Consider the following 20924-nt stretch of genomic DNA (forward strand, 5'->3'; position numbering starts at 1 on the left):
CTTTGATTTAGGAAGCAACACACAGAATATCCCCTCATTGTATTTAGTTCCCACAGCCAGCCTTGTGAGGTAAATTGGATTGAGAGAAGCAAACTCTGGAAAATTACTCAAAAGATCTACTTTTCCCCTACCAAACAAAGAATGTAAATTAATTTGAAAACTATTGCTGGGGGCGGGGGGACTTGGAAAAAGGAATTGAAACTGTCATTTCATATGGGCAAAAACATGAAGACATGTCTAAATTTGAAGAGATTTAGAGTCTGTTCTAAAGAGGATTTTTATTGAAATTTTAAGTCTGAATAGAAATTTAGTGGAGCATTTTTTCCTCCTTAATGTAATCAGCCAGGTGCTCAGGAAATCACAAAGGCATGGAAATAATACACACTCCCTTACTTGTGTCCAAAACATTAGTTACAATACTCAGAAGTGACTAACTTCTAAACACGGAGATCAGTACAGTCTCCCCCAGCTCCATGTCTGCCGGATTTGGGGATCTACCACTCCCATCAGCCTTGACCGTTAATGCTGTTGTCTTTAGCCAGGGAAACATCTGGAGAACATCTGGTTGGGAATGGCTGCTTTTGAGTAAGAAACTAAGTAAGGGATTTCAAGCAAAGGTAATCTGGACCTACAGGCAAGTTATGATAGCTGTGTTTTAGAAGGGGCTATGTACAGCAACATAGCTTACCAGAAGTGGATGAGTCACTGTAAGGGGGAGTTGAGTTTACCAAAGTGGGGGAGATCTATATTAGCATCCTGGCTTTTGTAGTCTGAATCCACAGCTGCAGAAATGGCTAGGGAGGAGAATGGAACCATCAAGTCCATTGGAAAAGAAACATTGTTTTTTTCCTGAAATAATTCCTTGTGTGTATATCTTTTTAATTAACTTTTCCAGAACCACTTCTATTGCCACTAGATATCACTAAGGCTTTGTTTTCCAATTGAATGTTGTCGCAGCAAGCATATGGCTTAGTCCTAACCAATGAAAAGTTAAGAGTGAGAGGAGCCCTTCTAATGGTGGACTGAAAAGTGTGAAGAAGGAATATACCACCACTATTCAGTTTCCTTCTGCCATTGCTGGCCCCTGGGCCAGCTCCAGCTAGGTTGGTGAAATGTTTGCAAGGAGTAACTGCCAGGCAAGTCAAAGCAGAAATGTTCCCTTCTATCCTCCATTTCGTCAATCAGTTTCCTTCCCTTCCAAGTGCTTGCCTTCTAGTGAAAACATGGGGTCTCTCCATAAATGAAGCTCCCACAATAAATGCAAGAGTGGGCTCCTGGGGGTTTGCAAGGGTTTGGGAGAACCTCTAGCTAAGATTCTATGCAGTTCAGAGAACCCCCAAATCCCACTCCTGGCTGGCCCCTCCCACTCTACCCTGCCCCTCCCAGGAGTCCTCACGCAGCCCATTTTGGATGCAGGTAAGTACAGGGTGCACACAGAGGCTCGGGGAGGGTGAAAAACAGGTATGCCGGAAGTTCAGGAAGGCCAGAAATGGGCCCGTTTCCAGCCTCCAGAGGGCCTCCAGAGACTGGGGAGGCCGTTTTTGCCCTCCTGGAGGCTTAAGAAAAGCCTCCGGAGCCCAGGGAGGGCAAAAATGCTCCCCCACCATGGTGCAGGAGGCCAATTAGGCCACGCCCACCATGGCCATGCCCACCCAGCAACCGGGCAGAGAATCCCTTGCTAAAACTTTTGAAGCCCATCCCTGAATAAATGGGATATAAAGCTGTGCAAAATTTAAAAGGGGTGCTTTGTTTCAATTATACTTCAACTGGAACACCTTCTCTAGGGTCCCCACTTCTGAAGAACAAAAGTAAAGCTGGCACATGCAGTAGCCAGAATCAGCCGTAGGCTTATGCATTCACACACACACACACACACACACACACAAACACACACACACATACACACACACATACACACACACACCACCCTCTACCAGCAACAGGATTTGCTAGGAGAAGCAACTGGCGGACACAGACTGCCTTGACTGATACAGACTTTGCATTGCAAAGGGCTTTGTAAAAATAAATTTGGGCCGCCTCCCACTGACCTAGTGGAAAATATTGGTTTTCACAGTGTTTGTTGCTTGTTATTTTCTGCTCTGGGAGCTTTAGGCAAAGAATCTCCAAAAAATCAATACATTTTAGTTAAGTAAGGCTTACATAGATTTGTCTACAATTTCTACCAGCAAATGTACAAGAGACACTTTCATAATTAGAAACAACTAATAGAGAGATACTTTATTAAGATTCATTTCCATATCATGCACACTGATGTAGTGGCCCAAAGTGGAAGATGCTGAGGAACGATAGGGAATATGCTTTGTGGCTAGTCCTCCATTCTCCTATTGCTGTCTCACAACCGGTTTTGAAGCAATCACTCTGGACAGCTTTTGGAGAAGGCTGTCACTCCATCCTAAGCCTCAGGTAGCAGCTCTGCATTTCAAGCAGCTAAAATATCTGAGGGTATTGGCATTTCTGAAGCTGAAGGAAAAGAATAAAATGATGAGTTTGCAGTGAGGGTTCATTCACATGCCTTCTCCAAAGTATGGTTGGGATCTTTGTTGCTAGGATCCTCATTTGCTGGTTTAAGCTCTCTGGACAGAGTTCCTTCAATTGCTACTATCAAATGAACTTCAGCTAATGGCTACAAGATAGAGGGCCTATTTGTGAAATATTCTCCCTAAAGGGGCCTGCCTGAAAATCACTCACTGTCTTTTCAGCAGCAAAACATTCTTCTTTTCCCTGACATCTTACAAGTAAATATTTATATTGTACAAGTATTTACAATTTGTAAATAACTGAGAATGTATGGGTGTGCACATAACAGCTGCCACAAGGATTCCAGCAGAGATTGTCCAGTGAATGGCTGATCCAAATTTGGAGAACTGACCAACCTATCACGATGATCCATCCTGGTACACTAATCAATGCAGTTCATTCTAAAAGTATTTGCATGGAAGATCACAAAATATGATACAAGTAGTCCTCGACTTACAACCACAGTTGAGCCCAAAATTTATGTTGCTAAGTGAGACAGTTGTTAAGTGAGTTTTGCCCCATTTTACAACCTTTCTTGTCACAGTTAAGTGAAATCAATGCACTTGTTAAGTTAGTAACACAGTTGCTAAGTGAATCTAGCTTCTCCATTGACTTTGCTCGTCAGAAGGTTGCAAAAGGATCTGCATCACTTTTCTCAGTGATGTTGTAACTTCGAACGATCACTAAATGAATGATTTTAAGCCAAGGACAACCTGTACTTATTAAGCCCATTTATGCTGACTGTCTGGTTGATGGCTGCTCCCTGACTGATCACACAGAGCAGCCCTTCCCCAATCTGATGTACTCCAGTCACACTGTTGCAACAACATCCAGAGTTGGCTGTGTGGGAAATTCTAAGAGATGGAATCCCTTATATCTGGAAAACCCTTCACTAGATTTGGCAAGCTAAATTTAGGGAAAGTCCCTGATATTCCTGAATATTACTGTATCCACAGTGCAGTACTTAACCTGCAACCCCAGGAAGTTGATTCATTTGGTGTGCTGGCATAACACGCAGATCATGTATTCCTGTTTCTCAGTATTTATTTATTTCAATTTATTTATTTCAATTTGTATACTGCCCTTCTCCTAGTGGACTCAGGGCGGTGAACAGCCAGAACTAAAACACATGCCAATACAAAATTTAAAATTATTAAAAGAATTACATAACTGGCCCAATTTAAAACAATTCAATTAAAACCCAATGACAATTTAAAAACTAAAAAACTAAAAAAGACTAAAAAAGGGGGAGGGGGTTCACGCCAGCCCTGCTTGATGGAAAAGAAAAGTTTTCAGGGCATGGCGAAAGACCCGGAGATCCGATATCCTTCGTATCTCCGGGGGCAAATCATTCCAGAGGGCAGGAGCTGCCACAGAGAAGGCCCTCCCCCTGGGGGTCGCCAGCTGACATTGCCTGGCTGATGGCACCCTGAGGAGTCCCTCGCGTACTGGTATGCAATTGTGTGTGTGTGTTATTATGTGCGTCAAAATAATTTATTCCTAATAAGATGCCTACATACTTTTTTATCAGCCACATATTCATTTATAGCTGATGATAGTTGATGGACGACTTTACAGTCGATCATTATGTTTTACATTGTCTTTTAGGCTACAAAGCCCCTTCAAGGCAACCGGGAGGCAAATCTCTGCAAACAATAAATGCATAAATTAACTCCACTGATCATGTTTGTGTTAATTAAGCATCCCTACCTTCCAATAATACTAAAAAAAAAAAAAAAAAAGTACTGCAGTCCCCACAGCCATACAAGTAAAGATAAGACTGAAACTCTGAGGAGTTTCTTAAAGGCTTACACCAATGGAAATAGATGAACATCAGTTGACAATGAGTTCCAAAAATCTGGAGCCATTGCAGATAAATACCTATGCCTCACACCTGACAACTGCCTGTTTTCAGAGACAGGCGGACTAAGATAAGCTACTTTTGCTGATATAAAAGGGAAGTCAGATTGATAGAGATAGTCCTTCAGAAAACTAGACTTTTCCACAACTAAATCAGCCTTTTAGCTGAGTGTTGACAATATTGAGAGTCCTATGAACCAACGCCTAGTGAGAAGACTCAGTTCTGCATTAACTGAAATTTCTTAACTTCCTTTAAACATTACAGTAGTTCAGCTTGACTCTCATTGCTCTGTTGATATACCAGCACAGACTTACCTGCTTTCTTGTATTGCCACTTCAGAGGTGCTGTTGAGGCCTTCTTCTGCCTGGGACCTCAATTGTCTCTCACGTTCCCTTCGACGTCGCTCCCTTGCAGCTTCCTCCTCATCCTCCACACTCCTTTGAGCCGTCAGCCTACCAGTCAAAGAGAAAACCCATGGATACGTACTTAGTATTTGTTAATGTTTCAGTTCCTAAATCCTTACCACAAACAAGGGGGCCCAAAAGGAAATTATTCTGTTAGGAAGCATTTGATACAAATAAGAACCACTGCAAATATCCCCATGTTTCCCACGGCTACCTTTTAAACAGTGGTGAAGATGAAGCTGAGATCCCAGTTGACATGGTAGGAGTGGGGGAATGAACCATCCAAAACGGTGGTGAAATCTGAACTAGTTTGCTACCAGTTTGCTGGCCACGCTGCATGCACACGCATAGTACACACCAAAAGGAAGCTTGGGAAGGTAAATAGAACAGTGAGGGGGGGATCAGCTGTGCCACGCGATTTAGCTTCGCTAGAAAGCAGGATTTCCTGCTTTCTAGCAAAGCTAAACACCGCAGCACAGCTGATCATTGGAAATACTTGTTCAGAGGAACCAGTAGCTTTTTTAAACTATCGGTTCACCTGAACCAGTAGCTAACTACTGATTCGCCTGAACTGGTAGTTTTCATCACTACTGGTTCGCCCGAACTGGAGCGAACCGGTAGCATTTCACCCCGATCCAAAATCCTATTGCATGTGATCCAAAATCCCATTGCATGTGGTACTCATCGAGTTGCGACCAAATCTGAGCCCAAAATTTCTGTTGTTGCTAAGGGAAACATTTGTCGAGTGATTTGGGGCCATTTTACAATTTTTCTTCTCACGGTTATTGCATTTGTTAACTTAGTAACATGGTTGTTAAGAGAATCTGGATTCCCCGCTGACTTTGCTTGTCAGATGGTCACAAAAGCTGATCACATGATTCCTATCATAAAGATGAATTGGTTGCCAAGCGTCTGAATTTTGATCATGTGACCATGGGGATGCTGCAATGGTTGTAAATGTGAAAAACGATCATAAGTCACTTTTTTCCGTGCCGTTGTAACTTTGAACGGTCATTACATGAACTATTCTAAGTCGAGGACTGTTTGTACAGAAGGAGAAAATCTCTGAAATTAACACCAGGCAAACAATCAAGCAGTAAACAATACTCTAATCAAGGACCTACTAAAAGAGAAGATTATATCCCCCCACTGACAATGGCAGGGCAAGCTACAGTATATAAACAGGTAGTAAACCCTACATTCACTAGCACTGATGCTGTTGCTTAGTAGAGTAATGAAATGTCTGCAAGAAAACAACCAAGTTCAGACTAGCACTAAGGACTCCATAGTTCAACCCTGAGCTACATACATTCTTTTCTATTAGAAGGAGAAAAGTTAAAAGACCTACAGAAATAAAGCCAAAATTTGGGCAATAATTCAGGCCATCCAACATCTTTTGTGTTTATTGCCTGTGTTAGGATATGGTTTGAGCCTAACAAGTTGTCCAGGCAATATATGTGTTCTGTGACTTTAATATGAATATGTATTGTGTGACTTTAAAGTTTTACTGCTGATTCATTGTAATGCTGAGTCATGCTGTAATTAAATAATCACTGGTTGTGAACGTATTTAAGAAAGGTACTGTAACGTATTCAGTTGATGATAAGCTACCATTGTGTGAGGAGTTACTATCATTGTGCTATCATCATTGGATGGATCTGCTACCATCGTGGTTTGTGAACCAGAGTGAGTTTGTTATTCCAACCAACTACTGTTTGTGTGGTAAGAAGAGTTTTTGTATCACTGGACTGATTTAACTGGCAAAGACTTGTATTGATTTAAAGACTATGAGATTGTTTTTTCACTATAAAGTAAACTTTTGATAAACCAGTTTGCACATCTCTTATTCATTGTTCTCAGCAACGTTTCTCTGTGCTCTACACTCTGCTGGTTGGTAACACAACAACAATATCCTTAACAGCCTGCAGATTGAAGCAAAAAATCTGCCAAAGCACCGATGATGCAGGAACTGATTAGGTTATTCATGCAATGCTATACCTTCGAATAAATGTTTAAAATTTGGAGTAATTCAGAAAATGCAGTAAAAGGCAAAGAAAATAATCAGCTTTTAAGTTATGACATCTCACTGGATGACTGGGCCAGTAGTTATTTCTTAGCCCAGTTTATCTCATAAGGTAGCTGTTCTGGGGAATAAAATCAGTAAGCTATTTGCAAAGGAGAAAAATAAGATATTGATTTAAATTAATGACGTCATCAGTAACAGTAGAGCCGAGGTGGTGCAGTGGTTAGAGTGCAGTACTGCAGCTACTTCAGCTGACTGCTAGTTCAGCAGATCAGCGGATCAAATCTCACCGGCTCAAGGTTGACTCAGCCTTCCATCCTTCCGAGGTGGGTAAAATGAGGACCCAGATTGTTGGGGGCAATATGCTATTTAGTATACTGTCTTTGGTGTGAGCCTCCCAGAGTCCTCGGAGAGTGGGAGGCATAGAAATATGACTAATAAATAAATAAACAAATAAATAAACAAAACTAAAGCAGGGCTGTCAAACTTGCGGCCCGTGGGCCGGATGCATCACACGCTGGCGACACCCCCACCCAGCTTAGTGAAGGGGGGGAAAGTCCTGATACGTTACGTGATGCCGCCATGACAACACGAGTTTCACAGCCCTGAACTAAAGCCTTCACTGGATCTCTAGAAAAGGCTATTCTGAACTATAGATGATTTCAGCAAGGTTTTTTTTTTTCAGAAGCATTGTGTTTTAATCTGAATATTAGAAAGGAATTATTTTGCTACAAATAGAACAGATACTGTTTGAGAAGGGCACCATGTACTATTTTACTGCAGGTTTTCCTTGCACGCTACATAAGATTAAAAGTTTGACACAGCTCTTTCCATAATCTCCTAGGCACCAGATAAGCAAATCCTTGATAGAATCCAGAAGAGAGAACATTGTAACAGTAATTTTGTAACCTTCCAAAATGGATTCAGTTGGGATATCTAGAGCCAGAATCATTTCAGGCTGCTTTTCTTTTCTTGCTGTAATATGTATGAGAGACATCATCCTGCCAACAAAAGTGTGTATAGTCAAGGCTATGGTGTTCCCAGTTGCAATGTATGGCTGTGAAAGTTGGACCATAAGAAAGGTTGAGCGCCAAAGAATTGAGGCCTTTGAACTATGATGCTGGAGAAGTCCCTTGGACTACAAGGTGATCAAACCGGTCAGTGCTAGAGGAGATCAACCCTGACTGCTCTTTAGAAGGCCAGATCCTGAAGATGAAACTCAAATACTTTGGCCACCTAATGAGAAGGAAGGACTCACTGGAGAAGAGCTTAATGCTGGGAAAGATAGAGGGCAAAAGAACAAGGGGACAACAGAGAACGAGGTGGCTGGACGGAGTCATTGAAGCAATAGGTGCTTAAATGGACTCCAGAGGACAGGAAGGCCAGGAGGAACGTTGTCCATGGGGTCGCGATGGGTCAGACACGACTTCGCAACTAACAACAACAACAACAATATGTATGTGCTTCTGAATAAAGTTGTTTGTAAACAAAGTATGAGGTCAATATTCTAATTTTGTGAACTGTTTTGCCAATTCCATTATTATATTTCTAGATGTTCTAATACTTATAGGGAAAACCTTGGCTGGATTATTTTCTAATCACTATATTTCAGTTACTATGATTGTAGTGATGTTTGGTAGAATCTCTATGATAAAAAATGAATGATGTTGCATAGAGGAAGACTAGATTTACCTTACTTTAAATTGTGTTTTGCAGCCCACTATTTGTTTGGATTAGAGAGTGAGTGTTACTGAGAAATAGAAGAACGATAGAATTAGGAAAACATAACTTGAGGTTTGGTTGACATAGGGTATGATAGAGTTAATAAAGTTCTTAAAACCATTATGTGGGAAGTGTAATATTAAGAAAATGGAATAAATTCAAACCCAGATTTGTGCCCCAAAACAACTTTTACAAACGAGAAACAATAGAAAAATCATAACCTGTCAAGATTTATTAATACAGGAAGATGGAGAATTTAAGATTAACTTAAATATTAACAAGAGAACAATTGGCTGGAGAGGGACATAGTTTTTCATATACACCACTGAAAGTAAGATTTAATATATACAAAAAGGTAATTGGAATTGAAAATGATAAAATGGAATTTGAAAATGAATTATGTACAAATTATGAAGATACAATTGCAAAAATGTATAAACTTTTCTTAAGATTTGAAACTAGATAAACAAGTTAGGGATTGTATGATTAAATGAGCTATCAATTGTTATTCATAATATACAGATGAATGCATGGGGAAAATGTGGGTAAATGGGACAAAATCTATAGTTACAATTAAAAGTACTTTTTGTAAAATGATGTAGCCTTGGTGCATTTTAAGTTCTAGATATTTGTCAGTTTGTGTCAGCTGGCATTGTATGCTTGCTTGTGTGCTTCATTGCTATGCGGTGACAACCTGCCATGAACTCTGGGGAAGGTAGATGAGAGAGAGGATGCTTGGGGAAAATGAAATTAATTGCAGTATCTCCCCGAGATGCTGCTTCAAGGTCACCTGGCTGGAAGAAGAATGCAGCTGCATACCAACCAGTGGTGGGCTGCTCCCAGTTCTGTCTGGTTCTTTAGAACTGGTAGTAAAACCCGCCTGGACGTCATAATTGACAATTTGCGCATGCGCAGAAGCACGTGCACTCCCATTGCAAACTGGTAGTAAAGGTAAGTAGAACCCACCCCTGATACCAACCTACACTTGAAGTGACTGTTCTGAAAACATCTTGCTAAAACCTGATTGGCCAAGGGGGGTTCATCGATAGAAGGCAATTAAGGGAGCAAATAGTTGAACTTAGGGATTTTGGTGCACGATCCTCAGTTCTGGCTAGGCACTTCTGCAATGCACTTGACTTCTAATAAAAATATACTTTTCTCAACAAATAGGGCCAAGGATTGTTTCTACTTAGAGGTTTAAGTATTTGGCAGGTCTGACAATTTGAATCTGAAACTCTACAGATGTTTTTACATGATCATTCTGGAGCACTTTTCCAATATTATGGTTGTAACAATATTTGGGGGCATCAGATCCATGTTTTCTGCACTGATTGCAAAATTCATTTTTGCTGTCTGATTATATCACAGAATCTCTGACAATGAGTTGGGCAGCCTAAACAAACAAACAAACAAACAAACAAACAAACAAACAAACAAATAAATAAATAAATAAATATCTTGACTTATCTGGTCAGTGTTGCTACAGCCACTGATTCTGTAGTAAACAATCTTGTCTTTCTCTTTGCATAAGAATTTTCAGGGTGGGAGCTATTTTAATTTTTATTGCATTGCTAATGCTTGTTCTGGTGCTGCAAATATCACACCTTTTGTTTCCTTCTTGATGGATCTAACCTGAAGCCATTGCCAAGCTTCATTTACTATTCACCTTGCCTTCAGTTTCTTTCAAGTATTGACTGTGTAGAGATTTATGTTTCCAGTTTTTCATTTGCTGTTGTAACTGTTCGGTTTTGTATGTCATCTTTGATTCTGCTACGTTTAAAGAGTTTTCCTTGTCCACATTTTTAACATCTTCTCTTTGTTTGCTTTTATATAATCATTTGGACTTCAGATTTTGCCCTTCACTAGCTATTTCATTTGCAACAAAGTAAAACAAAAAATTTTGCTTGGTAAATAGCAAATGATCTATTTCACTTTTTGAGTGTAAGGCATGATTTATTGCCATAAGCTTTTGGGCTCTACAGTTTAAAGCATGTGGTTCCACCTGTGTCAAATCAACAATACCTGTTATGTAGCATATTCCAAAGACAGCTTAAATATTAATAATTTTACAGTATTGTATTAACAGCATTCAGCTTTAATTTTAAAATTCTTCTAACTCATTTTACATATTCAATCCTGGTTATTTTTCACTCAGGAAGGCAAAAGTTGAAGATGATGATTTATATACACATTCCTATGCCAATTGACATACGCTTTTCAAAATAGTTTACAACAAAAAAGACCGATAAAATACATAACAAAACAATGATTCATACAATATAAAACATAGAATGCAATATTCAGTAACATATACTTAAAAAGAATGGTGGAAAATAAAATCTTCCAGCATTCGTATTATGAAAGCTGGGTGGAAAGGAAAGATTTCAACCCTGTTGGCTTTGCAGAAGACTGCTTAAGACTTGGTTTATCATCATGCCTGGGGGCCAGACGGTAATACAAAATCTGCTGGTTCTTAGCAATTTATTGTACTCTGCCACAAATTCATTTTTATTGTTTTAATTAACTGTGTTTTATGGCTTTTATTTTGTTTTGATTCCTAATCATTTTTTAATTATGCAAGCCACCCGTAACTCATTTAGGTGAGAGGGATGACAATATAAATTGAATGAATAATTAAATATAATTTCAAGTGGTACCTAAAAGATGTTACAGTGGATGTCGTCCAACTTTCAGAAGGAAGAGCATTCCAGAACAACAGAGACGGCCCACTTAAAAGGATCTACCAGAAGGTATTTGGTAACTTTTGGTAATATGTTCACTAGCCCTCTGCCTTTCTAGGGTTATTATTACTTATCGGACCTCATTTACCCTAATTCTGCATCCAGGCACCAGTTAAAAACATACACAACCTTTCCTGATTCATATGTTTTCAAAAAGATAGAATTCAATATTGTCTGCATGTCAGTGACATCCAGTTGCAAATAGTTTGATCAAAAAGCTCCAGATATTCAATTTGAAAGTTTAAATAGCACTAGGGACTAAATAGTGCTTGATAGTACCTCATAGCATTTGAGTAGAGGCACAGTTACTCCACATTTCTTTCAGATAATAGAGACAGACAGCGCTCCCAGACCTGAAAGAGTTCTGTAGACCACCAGATGATGATTCTCAAAGCTTTTTAAAGTTCACACAAGATAATCTAGACAAGGGGTCATCTATCAGCGTGACTATGACAGATTCTGTTCTAAATCAGGCCGGCACCCAACTGAAAATGAGTAAAAGTAATAAGTAAGCTTGTCTCAAGATCCCTCCTCCAGAAAGAGTATTATAATTGGGGAACTGCTGGCAAAATCTTCTGGATGTGGGAAAAGAACATAAAGGAAGTACCCTAGGGAAGTCACTGTCCCTCAGACAACCGGATGTGAGTCCCTCTTCGTGAAATGGGGTTATGGGTTACAGATGGGCCTGTTGATTGCGTACCTGGCTCCCTGCCACGTATCAGCAGCCCTGCCTGAGCTCCTCAATGTAATAGCCGAGGTGGCAGTTGAGACTCCTAAGCTACTGGTTATGGGAGATTTCAACCTGCCATCCATTGGTGAAATGTCTGAAGGGGCTCAGGAGTTTATGGCTTCCATGACGGCCATGGACCTGACCCAATTAGTTCATGGCCCTACTCACACGGGGGGGATACACTCTGGATTTGATCTTTATCGCTGACCAGTGGCTGAATGGTCTAGATATAGGGGATATAGTCATCGAACCCTTGTCATGGTCAGACCATTCTCTCCTTAAGCTTGACCTTCTGACCACTACAACCCACCGCAGGGAGGCGGAATCAATTAAATGGTTCCGCCCCAGGTGCCTGATGGATCCTGATAGGTTCCGGATGGAGCTTGGGCCATTTCCTGAGACCTTGGCTTATGACTATGCTGAAGACCTAGTGGCGTCCTGGGATAGGATGGCCGCTGGTGCTTTAGACCAGGGCCGCCTTTGTGGCCTCTGATCTGGCGTCGAACCTACCCAGCTCCTTGGTTCTCTGATGAGCTGAGTGGGATGAAACACCGGAAAAGAAGCCTAGAGAGCAGTTGGAGGACCAGCCATTCTGAATCCGACCGAACACTAGTGAGATCTTATATTAAGACCTACTAGTGGCAATAAAAGCAGCAAAATGTAACTATTTTTCCACTCTTATTGCATCGGCAGATAATCGCCCAGCTGCCTTGTTTAGGGTTACCCACTCTCTACTCCAGCTGAGAGCCCAGGAAGACCCTCTGCAAGGACGAGCTGAGGATTTTGCACAATATCTGCACAATAAAATCGCTTAGATTCGGGAAGGCTTGGACTCTAACTGGGTTAATTCGGATGAAATGATAAGGGCAGATCTTGAGGACATTATCTGGGATGAGTTTGATACTGTGACTCCTGAGGACGTGGGCAGGTTACTGGGGAAGCTGAATGCGACCACATGTTTATTGGACCCGTGCCCTTCCTGGCTAGTGCTGGCTACCCGGGAGGTTACATGTAGCTGGCTCCAGAGAATCATTAACGCTTCTCTGAGCGAGGGATTCTTACCTCCCGCCTTGAAAGAGGCGGTAGTGAGACCCCTCCTTAAGAAGCCCTCTCTGGATCCAGCTGTTTTAGCAAACTACCGTCCAGTCTCCAACCTTCGCTTTTTAGCGAAGGTTGTCGAAAGTGTGGTGGCACGACAGCTCCCACAGTACCTGGATGAAGCTATCTATCTAGACTCGTTCCAGTCCGGCTTCAGGCCTGGATACAGCACAGAAACAGCATTGGTCACATTGGTTGATGATCTCTGGAGGGCTCGGGATAAGGGATGTTCCTCTATCCTGGTCCTATTAGATCTTTCAGCGGCTTTTGATACCATTGATCATGGTATCATGCTGCACCGGTTGGAGGGGCTGGAAGTGGGAGACACCGTATTATGGTGGTTCTCGTCCTACCTCTCTGACAGGTCGCAGTCAGTGTTCACAGGTGGACAGAGATCGACCTCTAGGCCCCTTACCTGCGGGGTGCCACAGGGGTCGGCCCTCTCGCCTCTCCTGTTCAACATTTATGTGAAGCCTTTGGGGGAGATCATCCATGGTTTTGGGGTGCGATGTCATCTGTACGCTGATGACACTCAGCTGTACATCTCCATCACAAACCACCCCAATGATGCCCTTGAAGTGATGTCCCAGTGCCTTGAGGCCGTACGGGTCAGGATGGGGAGAAACAGGCTTCGACTCAACCCTTCCAAGACTGAGCGGCTGTGGCTGCCGGCGTCCCGGTACAGCCAGTTAGTCCCATCACTAACTATTGGGGACGAGTCATTGACCCCCGCAGAGAAAGCTCGCAATTTAGGCATCCTCCTGGATGCACGACTGTCTTTAGAAGATCATATAAGAGCCGTGGCCAGAGGAGCTTTCTATCAGGTTCGCCTGATTCGCCAATTGCATCCCTTTCTAGACTGGGACTCATTACGCACAGTCACTCAAGCCCTCATCATTTCCTGACTTGACTACTGCAATGCTCTCTACATGGGGCTCCCCTTGAAGTGCACCCGGAAGCTCCAACTGGTCCAGAATGCAGCCGCGTGAGTAATTATGGGAGCAACATGGCGCTCACATGTAACACCTCTTCTACGCGAGCTACACTGGCTTCTGGTGGCCTTCCGAGTGCGCTTCAAGGTGTTGGTTCTTACCTTTAAAGTGCTCCATGGCTTAGGACCTGAGTACTTACGAGACCACCTGCTGCAACCGATAACCTCCCACCAACCAATACGCTCTCACAGAGTAGGCCTACTCATAGTACCATCATTAAAACAATGTCGTCTAGTACTTCCAAGGGAGAGAGCCTTCTCTGTGGGGGCACCTACTCTTTGGAACAAAATACCCCCTGGAATACGAATAATCCCAGATCTTCGCACTTTCCGACGTGCCCTGAAGACCTTTCTGTTTCAACAAGCAGAGCTAGCATAAACATCTAAATTCTATGCCAAGGTCTTAGCAGATACACCAAGTTGACTCAATTTATTATTTACTGTTTATAAAAAAAAATACAAATTATTATATGTATATGAAATTTTAATCTGTTCACCGCCCTGAGTCCTTCGGGAGAAGGGCGGTATAGAAATTCAATAAATAAATAAATAAATAAATAAATAAATAAATAAATAAATAAATAATAAAGATTTCTTCAGGAGTGAGTGAACCTCTTGCAAAGCCACTTACCCTTCTCCCTCATGCATTCACCATACCTTGGACCCACCTGGGGAGAATTCTCTTTCCCAGTTCTATTCAATGTAATATTAATCAACCCATATACAGGGTAATGGTGGTTCTGTCCTAAGGAGGTTCACATGATCAGAGGTGGTATTCAGCAGGTTCTGACCAGTTCTGAAGAACTGGTAGCAGTGGTGGGTTGCTACCGGTTCACCCCATTTCAGGCAAACTGGTAGCAGTGGCGGTGGGAGGCTCTGTCCACCCACCCAGATGCTTCTCTGCATGCGCAGAGCGTGCATGCACCAACAAGCAAACTGGTAGCAATGAGTTTTGAAACCCACTCTTGACCGCTAGAGGAAATTTTGAGTAGTTCGGAGAATCAGTAAATACCGCCTCTGACTAGCCCCCATCTATTCTCTGCCTCCCGAGTCCCAGCTGATTGGGAGGAAATGGGGATTTTGCAGTAACCTTCCCCTGGAGTGGGGAGGGAATGGAGATTTTACAGTATCCTTCCCCTGCCACGCCCACCAAGCCACACCCACAGAACCGGTAGTAAAAAAAAAAATCCCACCACTGCACATGTGTAATTATTTCAATTAATGGCTTGAGAGAAATCTATTACTAGTAGATTCTAGTACCAGGAATGATTTTTCCAATAAAAGAGAGTATTTGTAGCTCAGGATTGAAATAAGGGGTCCTTGGTGCTCTCCGAGCTTGGTTGTTTCCTTGAAGACGTTATCTAAACTAGGTAACATCATCAGTGCTAGACAATCAAACTCAGTGAGCAATAAGAACCCCTGATTGCTTTTCCTTTCTATTGCAAACTTCTTATACTGATCGAATATTATATCCTTTCGCGCCCATTATGTTTAAGAATTTTCAGTTCCCATAAATGACATGGAATGCGATGCAGGAATGATATTGTAATAAAAGCAAAGTAAATATTGGGTGCTTTGTGCCCTCTGCCTATTAAAAAAAAATAGAAACAGTTCATTTCCATGGACTTAAGAATAGTTCCTTCTGTTTTACATTCAGAAACCTATCTGTTATTTATTTGAGATTGATGGTGCCAGATTTGCTACAACCTTTTCTAATTTGATTACATATGGAGGATTGTTAAGAGATGTGAGCATATCTATGGGACACATGAACAGCTTGGGAGCTCTCATTTTGCAGGGTTGGGATTCCATGCCAACATTTTCTTTTTCAAATAAGCTGACAAGGGTGAAATTCAAATGTTTCTTTGGACTCCCGGAGCTATAACCAAACCCTTGTTAGCAGAATTTTAAAAGTGAAGTCTAAAAGTATACAGACTACTCCTTTTCTTCTTAGATGACCTCATGCGTTTTTTTTTCCCACTATGGAGCTTTTCACACAGACACATACAGAGACATTTCCTGGTACCTTCTTTCTCTCATTCCCTTTCTTCCCATTCTGTTTCATTATTTCATCATTCTTTTGAGCTCAAAAAGAGCAAAGAACAAAGAAGATGAAACCATCAGAAACAAAACCTGAAAAACCACTTTCTTTATACCATCTGCACCCAAATTTGTGGTGGGTTTTTTTTTTTTCATGGTTTCCTTGGACAGTCTTGTCTGGGATCTGGAAGAGAGCCAAGGTGTTGTGCTCTCTTTGAAAAGTGAAATAGAATCTAGATGAAATCATTCACTCTACGCCCTGTGATCGTGACGTCTCTCCTGCTCCCAGTGACTGTGAAAAAATCTATCATAAAAGCTCCAAGTCAGAAATGCTCTAAGCCCAGAATGTTCCAACTTGCTTTTTCCTTTTCAGTAAGAAAGGAAAGTTGTTTTTGCTTACTTGTTTTTTTCTAAATTACATCAAATTTCATTATTGTTGTTCTGCTTTTTTGCTTTTTCTTCTTTTTTTGGCAAAATTTCCAGAGAGAATGATTGCAGTCCTCATTTTCCTCCTGGAGCTACAAGTCTATTTGGTACACGAGACAAAGCCTTCTCAACTGAGATGTTGCCATTTCCTCAGCTACTCCTTTTTGTTTTAGTTGGATGTAACTAATGGTCGCACTCCATGATCTCACAAGCTCACAATCTGTTGCTTTTTCTTTGTCCTGACTGTGTGGAACATAATTGAAGGCCAGTTATTCTATGTGTAACAGTAGCGCAACAAAAACCTTTCCAAAAATAGAGCCCTCATCCAGCTGGCATACTGGGAACTGGATCTTGAAATAAGGGCCACCTGTCATCAAGCTTTTACAGTATTTGGCCAGGGTTTTTTTTTTTTTAATTTCTTTTAGTTTAATAAATAAAAGGAGAAGTACTTCTTTAGGTTGTGCAGTTTTGATTTCTCAACAGTGGCTCAGAGCTTATAAGGGAAGGAACTCGTGATCAACTTTTTAAAGCAGCTGTGTCTGTCCTAAGATCACATGGCAGTTACAGAGGGAAGCCATGCCATCCTGCAAAAAGATGTAGCTACGGTTAAAAAAAAAAAATTCAGATGGACACTATTCACACTCTACATGTTTCAAAACACTGTATTATTTCCATAGCACTGCCCAATAATGCTTCCATTATTGAAATGACCAAGGCATTTGGTTTTCAACTTTGGGGAGAAACTATGACTTGGTCACCTCCTCAAAGATATCAGCAGTTCTAGCTTTTCTTCAAAAGCACCAAACCACCACCCCAGGGGGGGCATTCACTTATCTTGACTACCGGTTCGCAAATGTGAGCGCACGCATCACCTCCGCGCATGTGCAGAGCATCAAAAAGGGCCGTGATGACATCCAGGCGGTTGGGTGGAGCCTCCTGCAGCTGCCGCTACCAGTTCACCCAAACCGGATAGAACTGGTTGAATACCACTACTGCACCACCCGATGTAGAAATATGGGTTGCCAATGCTGCTCAAGATCCTTCAGGAAAGTGACATGTGACCTTGCTCAGAGATAGGATGATTCAGAGTGACTATTACAAAGGGCAGCTGGACAGTAAATGCATTTCCCTAATGGAGTTCTGCCTTGAGTTCTTTAGTGTTAATGTTTTGAGGTTTTATTGTAAAATAACCTTTTTATATTTAATGAAAATTCAGTGCACTATAAAGTGCATAGAACTTGCCTTCAGGTGACTGAGTAGAATTTTTTAGCATACGATGACAACATGACAGAAGAGAAGTAAATATATATACACAGTCTACCTAACTTTAAGTAAAACTTCTACAAAGGTATCACAGTGGCCTCATAACTGGATGTCCAATTCAGCTATCCAAGCAATCGCCTCTGATGTTGCTTCATGCAGCTCTTCTAGGGAACCAGAGAGGAGAGCTTAGTCACCCATATCCGTAGCATTCCTTAAACTACACGCGGTCCCTGGACAGAGCTAAATAGGTGACAATGACCAGAGGCACATATATCACCCTTTGGGATCTCATGGCCAAAACAAACAAGTGCACAAAATCAGATTGAGTAGAATGCCTCTCTGCTTTCAGAAACAGACAATACCTGGTCTTATTACTTTATACCTGAACACTTCAGAGTGCTTTGTAAGGGCTTGCTCTACCTCTGGAAAAGTGAGCTCCAGAAGCAGATGCTGAAGACTAAGGAATGAGCATTGTGAGAAGGCACAGCTTTATGTTTCATAGGGCCTGTACTGTGCCCATTCATTTAGGCCAGCATGTTCCTTTAAAAGCACTTCATGGCATTGACAGCTCAGGTCTTTTTCTGCATATTATTTGATAGTTTAGCCATCAAAAAGGTCCTTATACTACAGCCTTTTTCTTTCTATGCCTGCAGCCCTTAGGTGACAGTCACCCAATAAAATAGACCACTCTCCAGAACTTCCTCTTTCTCAGCGGTTATCCAATTTGTCCAGCTAGAAGTAGAGAAAACAGCCAAAACAACAATTGCAGGTATGCAGTCCTCAAGTTATGACCATAATGGAGCCTGCCCATCATGGAGCTAAGTCTTGATGGTCACAAAACAAGGTCAGTCACATGCCCGATCTGAACATGGCACTTGGTGAACCAATTGTTTGCTATGGGCAGGGGTTTAGCCAAAACCAAGTGTTGGTTTTCAGCAAAACTATCATAAAATGTGGTCATATGGCTGTGGGACAGTACAAACAGCCATAAATGTGGTTGTTGTTGCCAAGCACCTGAAGTTCAGTCATGTGTCTGTGAAGGAGGGGGAGGTAATCATCGTAACTTCAAATGGTCACTATACGACAGTCATATGTTGAGGACTAACTGTACCCTTTCTGACTCCATGATTCTTCCCATCACCCATCATCTCTGCTTACTATCTCTCCTTCTCACATTCTTGGCAGAAAAGTAAGAAAATACTGGTAGAGCTGAAACTATGGGCATGATTCACACTTAACTTCAATGTTACTTCCCTAACCCTAACCCTAACGCATAACCTTGGTCTTGTCAACCCATGATTCATTAGATGTGTCCTGCTATTCTCTTTATTACTAAATATCCATACCACAAAACCTAGAAGGAAGAAAAACGTGTTAGGCAAAAATGCATCATGGCCATTCTATCTATCTTCTTGATTCTGCTAAGGATCACTAAGGAGAAAAGGCCTAGGAGTTTCCATGAAAACAATAGGATCCAGACAATAGGATCAACTGATCAGCTGAGGTATATGTCAGAGCCAGAGATTATCCTCTTGGCAAGCTAATATTCTGCTGACAAAGAAATGAATTATTGAAAGGAGAAAGAAAGGAGACTGAAGGCTGGATTGGCTCCAGAGACATGGGGATAAAACTGATTGGTTAAGCATGAGCCAGGTAGAAAGTGAACTGCTCGTGAATATTACAAGCTGTAAGCAGACCTGGTAGATCAAGAGCTGGGAAATAATAATATTTCTAGACATCCAGAATACATCATGCCAGATATCACAGTAGACAAAGAAAAGCAATATCAAATGACAGCCAAGTAGCGATAAAGGACCTGGAAACATTATAAAATATTGGAATTTAAGATTTGGGGTTAGACTGGTCAAAGCTTTCTCCTCAACTATGAAGCAGAGGTGGGTTTCAGCAGGTTCTGACCAGTTCTGGAGAACCGGTAGTGGAAATTTTGAGTAGTTCGGAGAACTGGTAGTAAAAATTCTGACTGCCCCGCCCCATTTATTCTCTGCTTCCCGAGTCCCAGCTGATCAGGAAGAAATGGGGATTTTGCAGTAACCTTCCCCTGGAATGGGGTAGGAATGGAGATTTTATAGTATCCTTCCCCTGCCATGGCCACCAAGCCATGCCGCGCTCACCAAGCCACGTCCACAGAACCAGTAGTAAAAAAATTTGAAACCCACCACTGTTATGAAGTCTCAGATGTTATAGAAAGCTATAGAATTCTTAGCTTTTGGATAAAGCTTGAATTGAGTTTAAATTCAGTAGAGGATGGATAGATAGGTACAGATAGAAATAATGAGGATGATCTTGGGTAAGTGTTTCTAATTGAATTAGTGTATCTTTTAAAAAAAATAAAAGAGAAAGAAGGTTATTTTAATCTTAAAGAAAGAAAGGTCAGGTTTATCAGGTTCCTAACTTCGTTGAAATTATTAAAGGAGTAAGCTGATTTTTTTAACCAACCAGTGGATGCAGTGCCGGGTTAAAGTTCACTGGTGCCCTAAGCACTGACAAATCTTGGTGCCCCCCTCCTTTGTACATACTGTACAAATCTTCATTGTTTTTTTTTCTTTCTCAACTTTGTGGTGCCCCCTTTGGGCCTAGTGCCCTAAGCATGTGCTTAGTCTGCTTAATGGTTAATACACCACTGAGTGGGTGAGGTACTATTCTTTACTGCATTTTTTTCAAAAATATATTCCACAATGTTCAATACCTTAATTAATCTCAAATCAGTCTGGTTTCCCTTCTTCTGCAGTAGTAGAGCACTAGCCATCTCCCAGATTTATGGCTACAAGATCTGGATTGTCAAAATTCAGACAGCCAATAGATGGCAGCAAAGAGTTCCAGGTTTGTTTTTTTTTAATCTCTTTTTGCCATCTAGTGATCATCTGGAGTTTTGCAATACATGTCTGGAATTTCTAGCCAAAATTCTATCATCAGAAACTTCCTCATACTTTCCAGTTTATATTAGCATCAATTATTTTAGAAATTGTCTTTTTTTTTCCTGTTTCTCACTGGCTGTAGAATGGAAGAATCATGAATATCAGTCTCTCATCCAGGGATTGTATCAGACAAGTAATATCACATCTCAAG

General features: G+C 41.3%; 1 protein-coding gene across 7 annotated transcripts in view; it reads right to left on the minus strand.

The window, feature by feature from the left end:
* The window catches only part of LSP1 (lymphocyte specific protein 1), a 112862-nt gene that overhangs the window by 41075 nt on the left and 50863 nt on the right, over positions 1 to 20924 (minus strand). For all 7 annotated transcript variants that reach the window (XM_034416875.3, XM_034416876.3, XM_034416878.3 and 4 more), the window contains exon 2: positions 4714 to 4851. In XM_034416875.3, the coding sequence (XP_034272766.2) occupies positions 4714 to 4851 (138 nt within the window). The remainder of the gene's footprint in view (positions 1 to 4713; positions 4852 to 20924) is intronic.

This window comes from Pantherophis guttatus, chromosome 1 (genome assembly GCF_059756535.1).
Source record: "Pantherophis guttatus breed Tessera chromosome 1, ASM5975653v1, whole genome shotgun sequence".
NCBI classification, from domain to species: Eukaryota; Metazoa; Chordata; class Lepidosauria; order Squamata; family Colubridae; genus Pantherophis; species Pantherophis guttatus.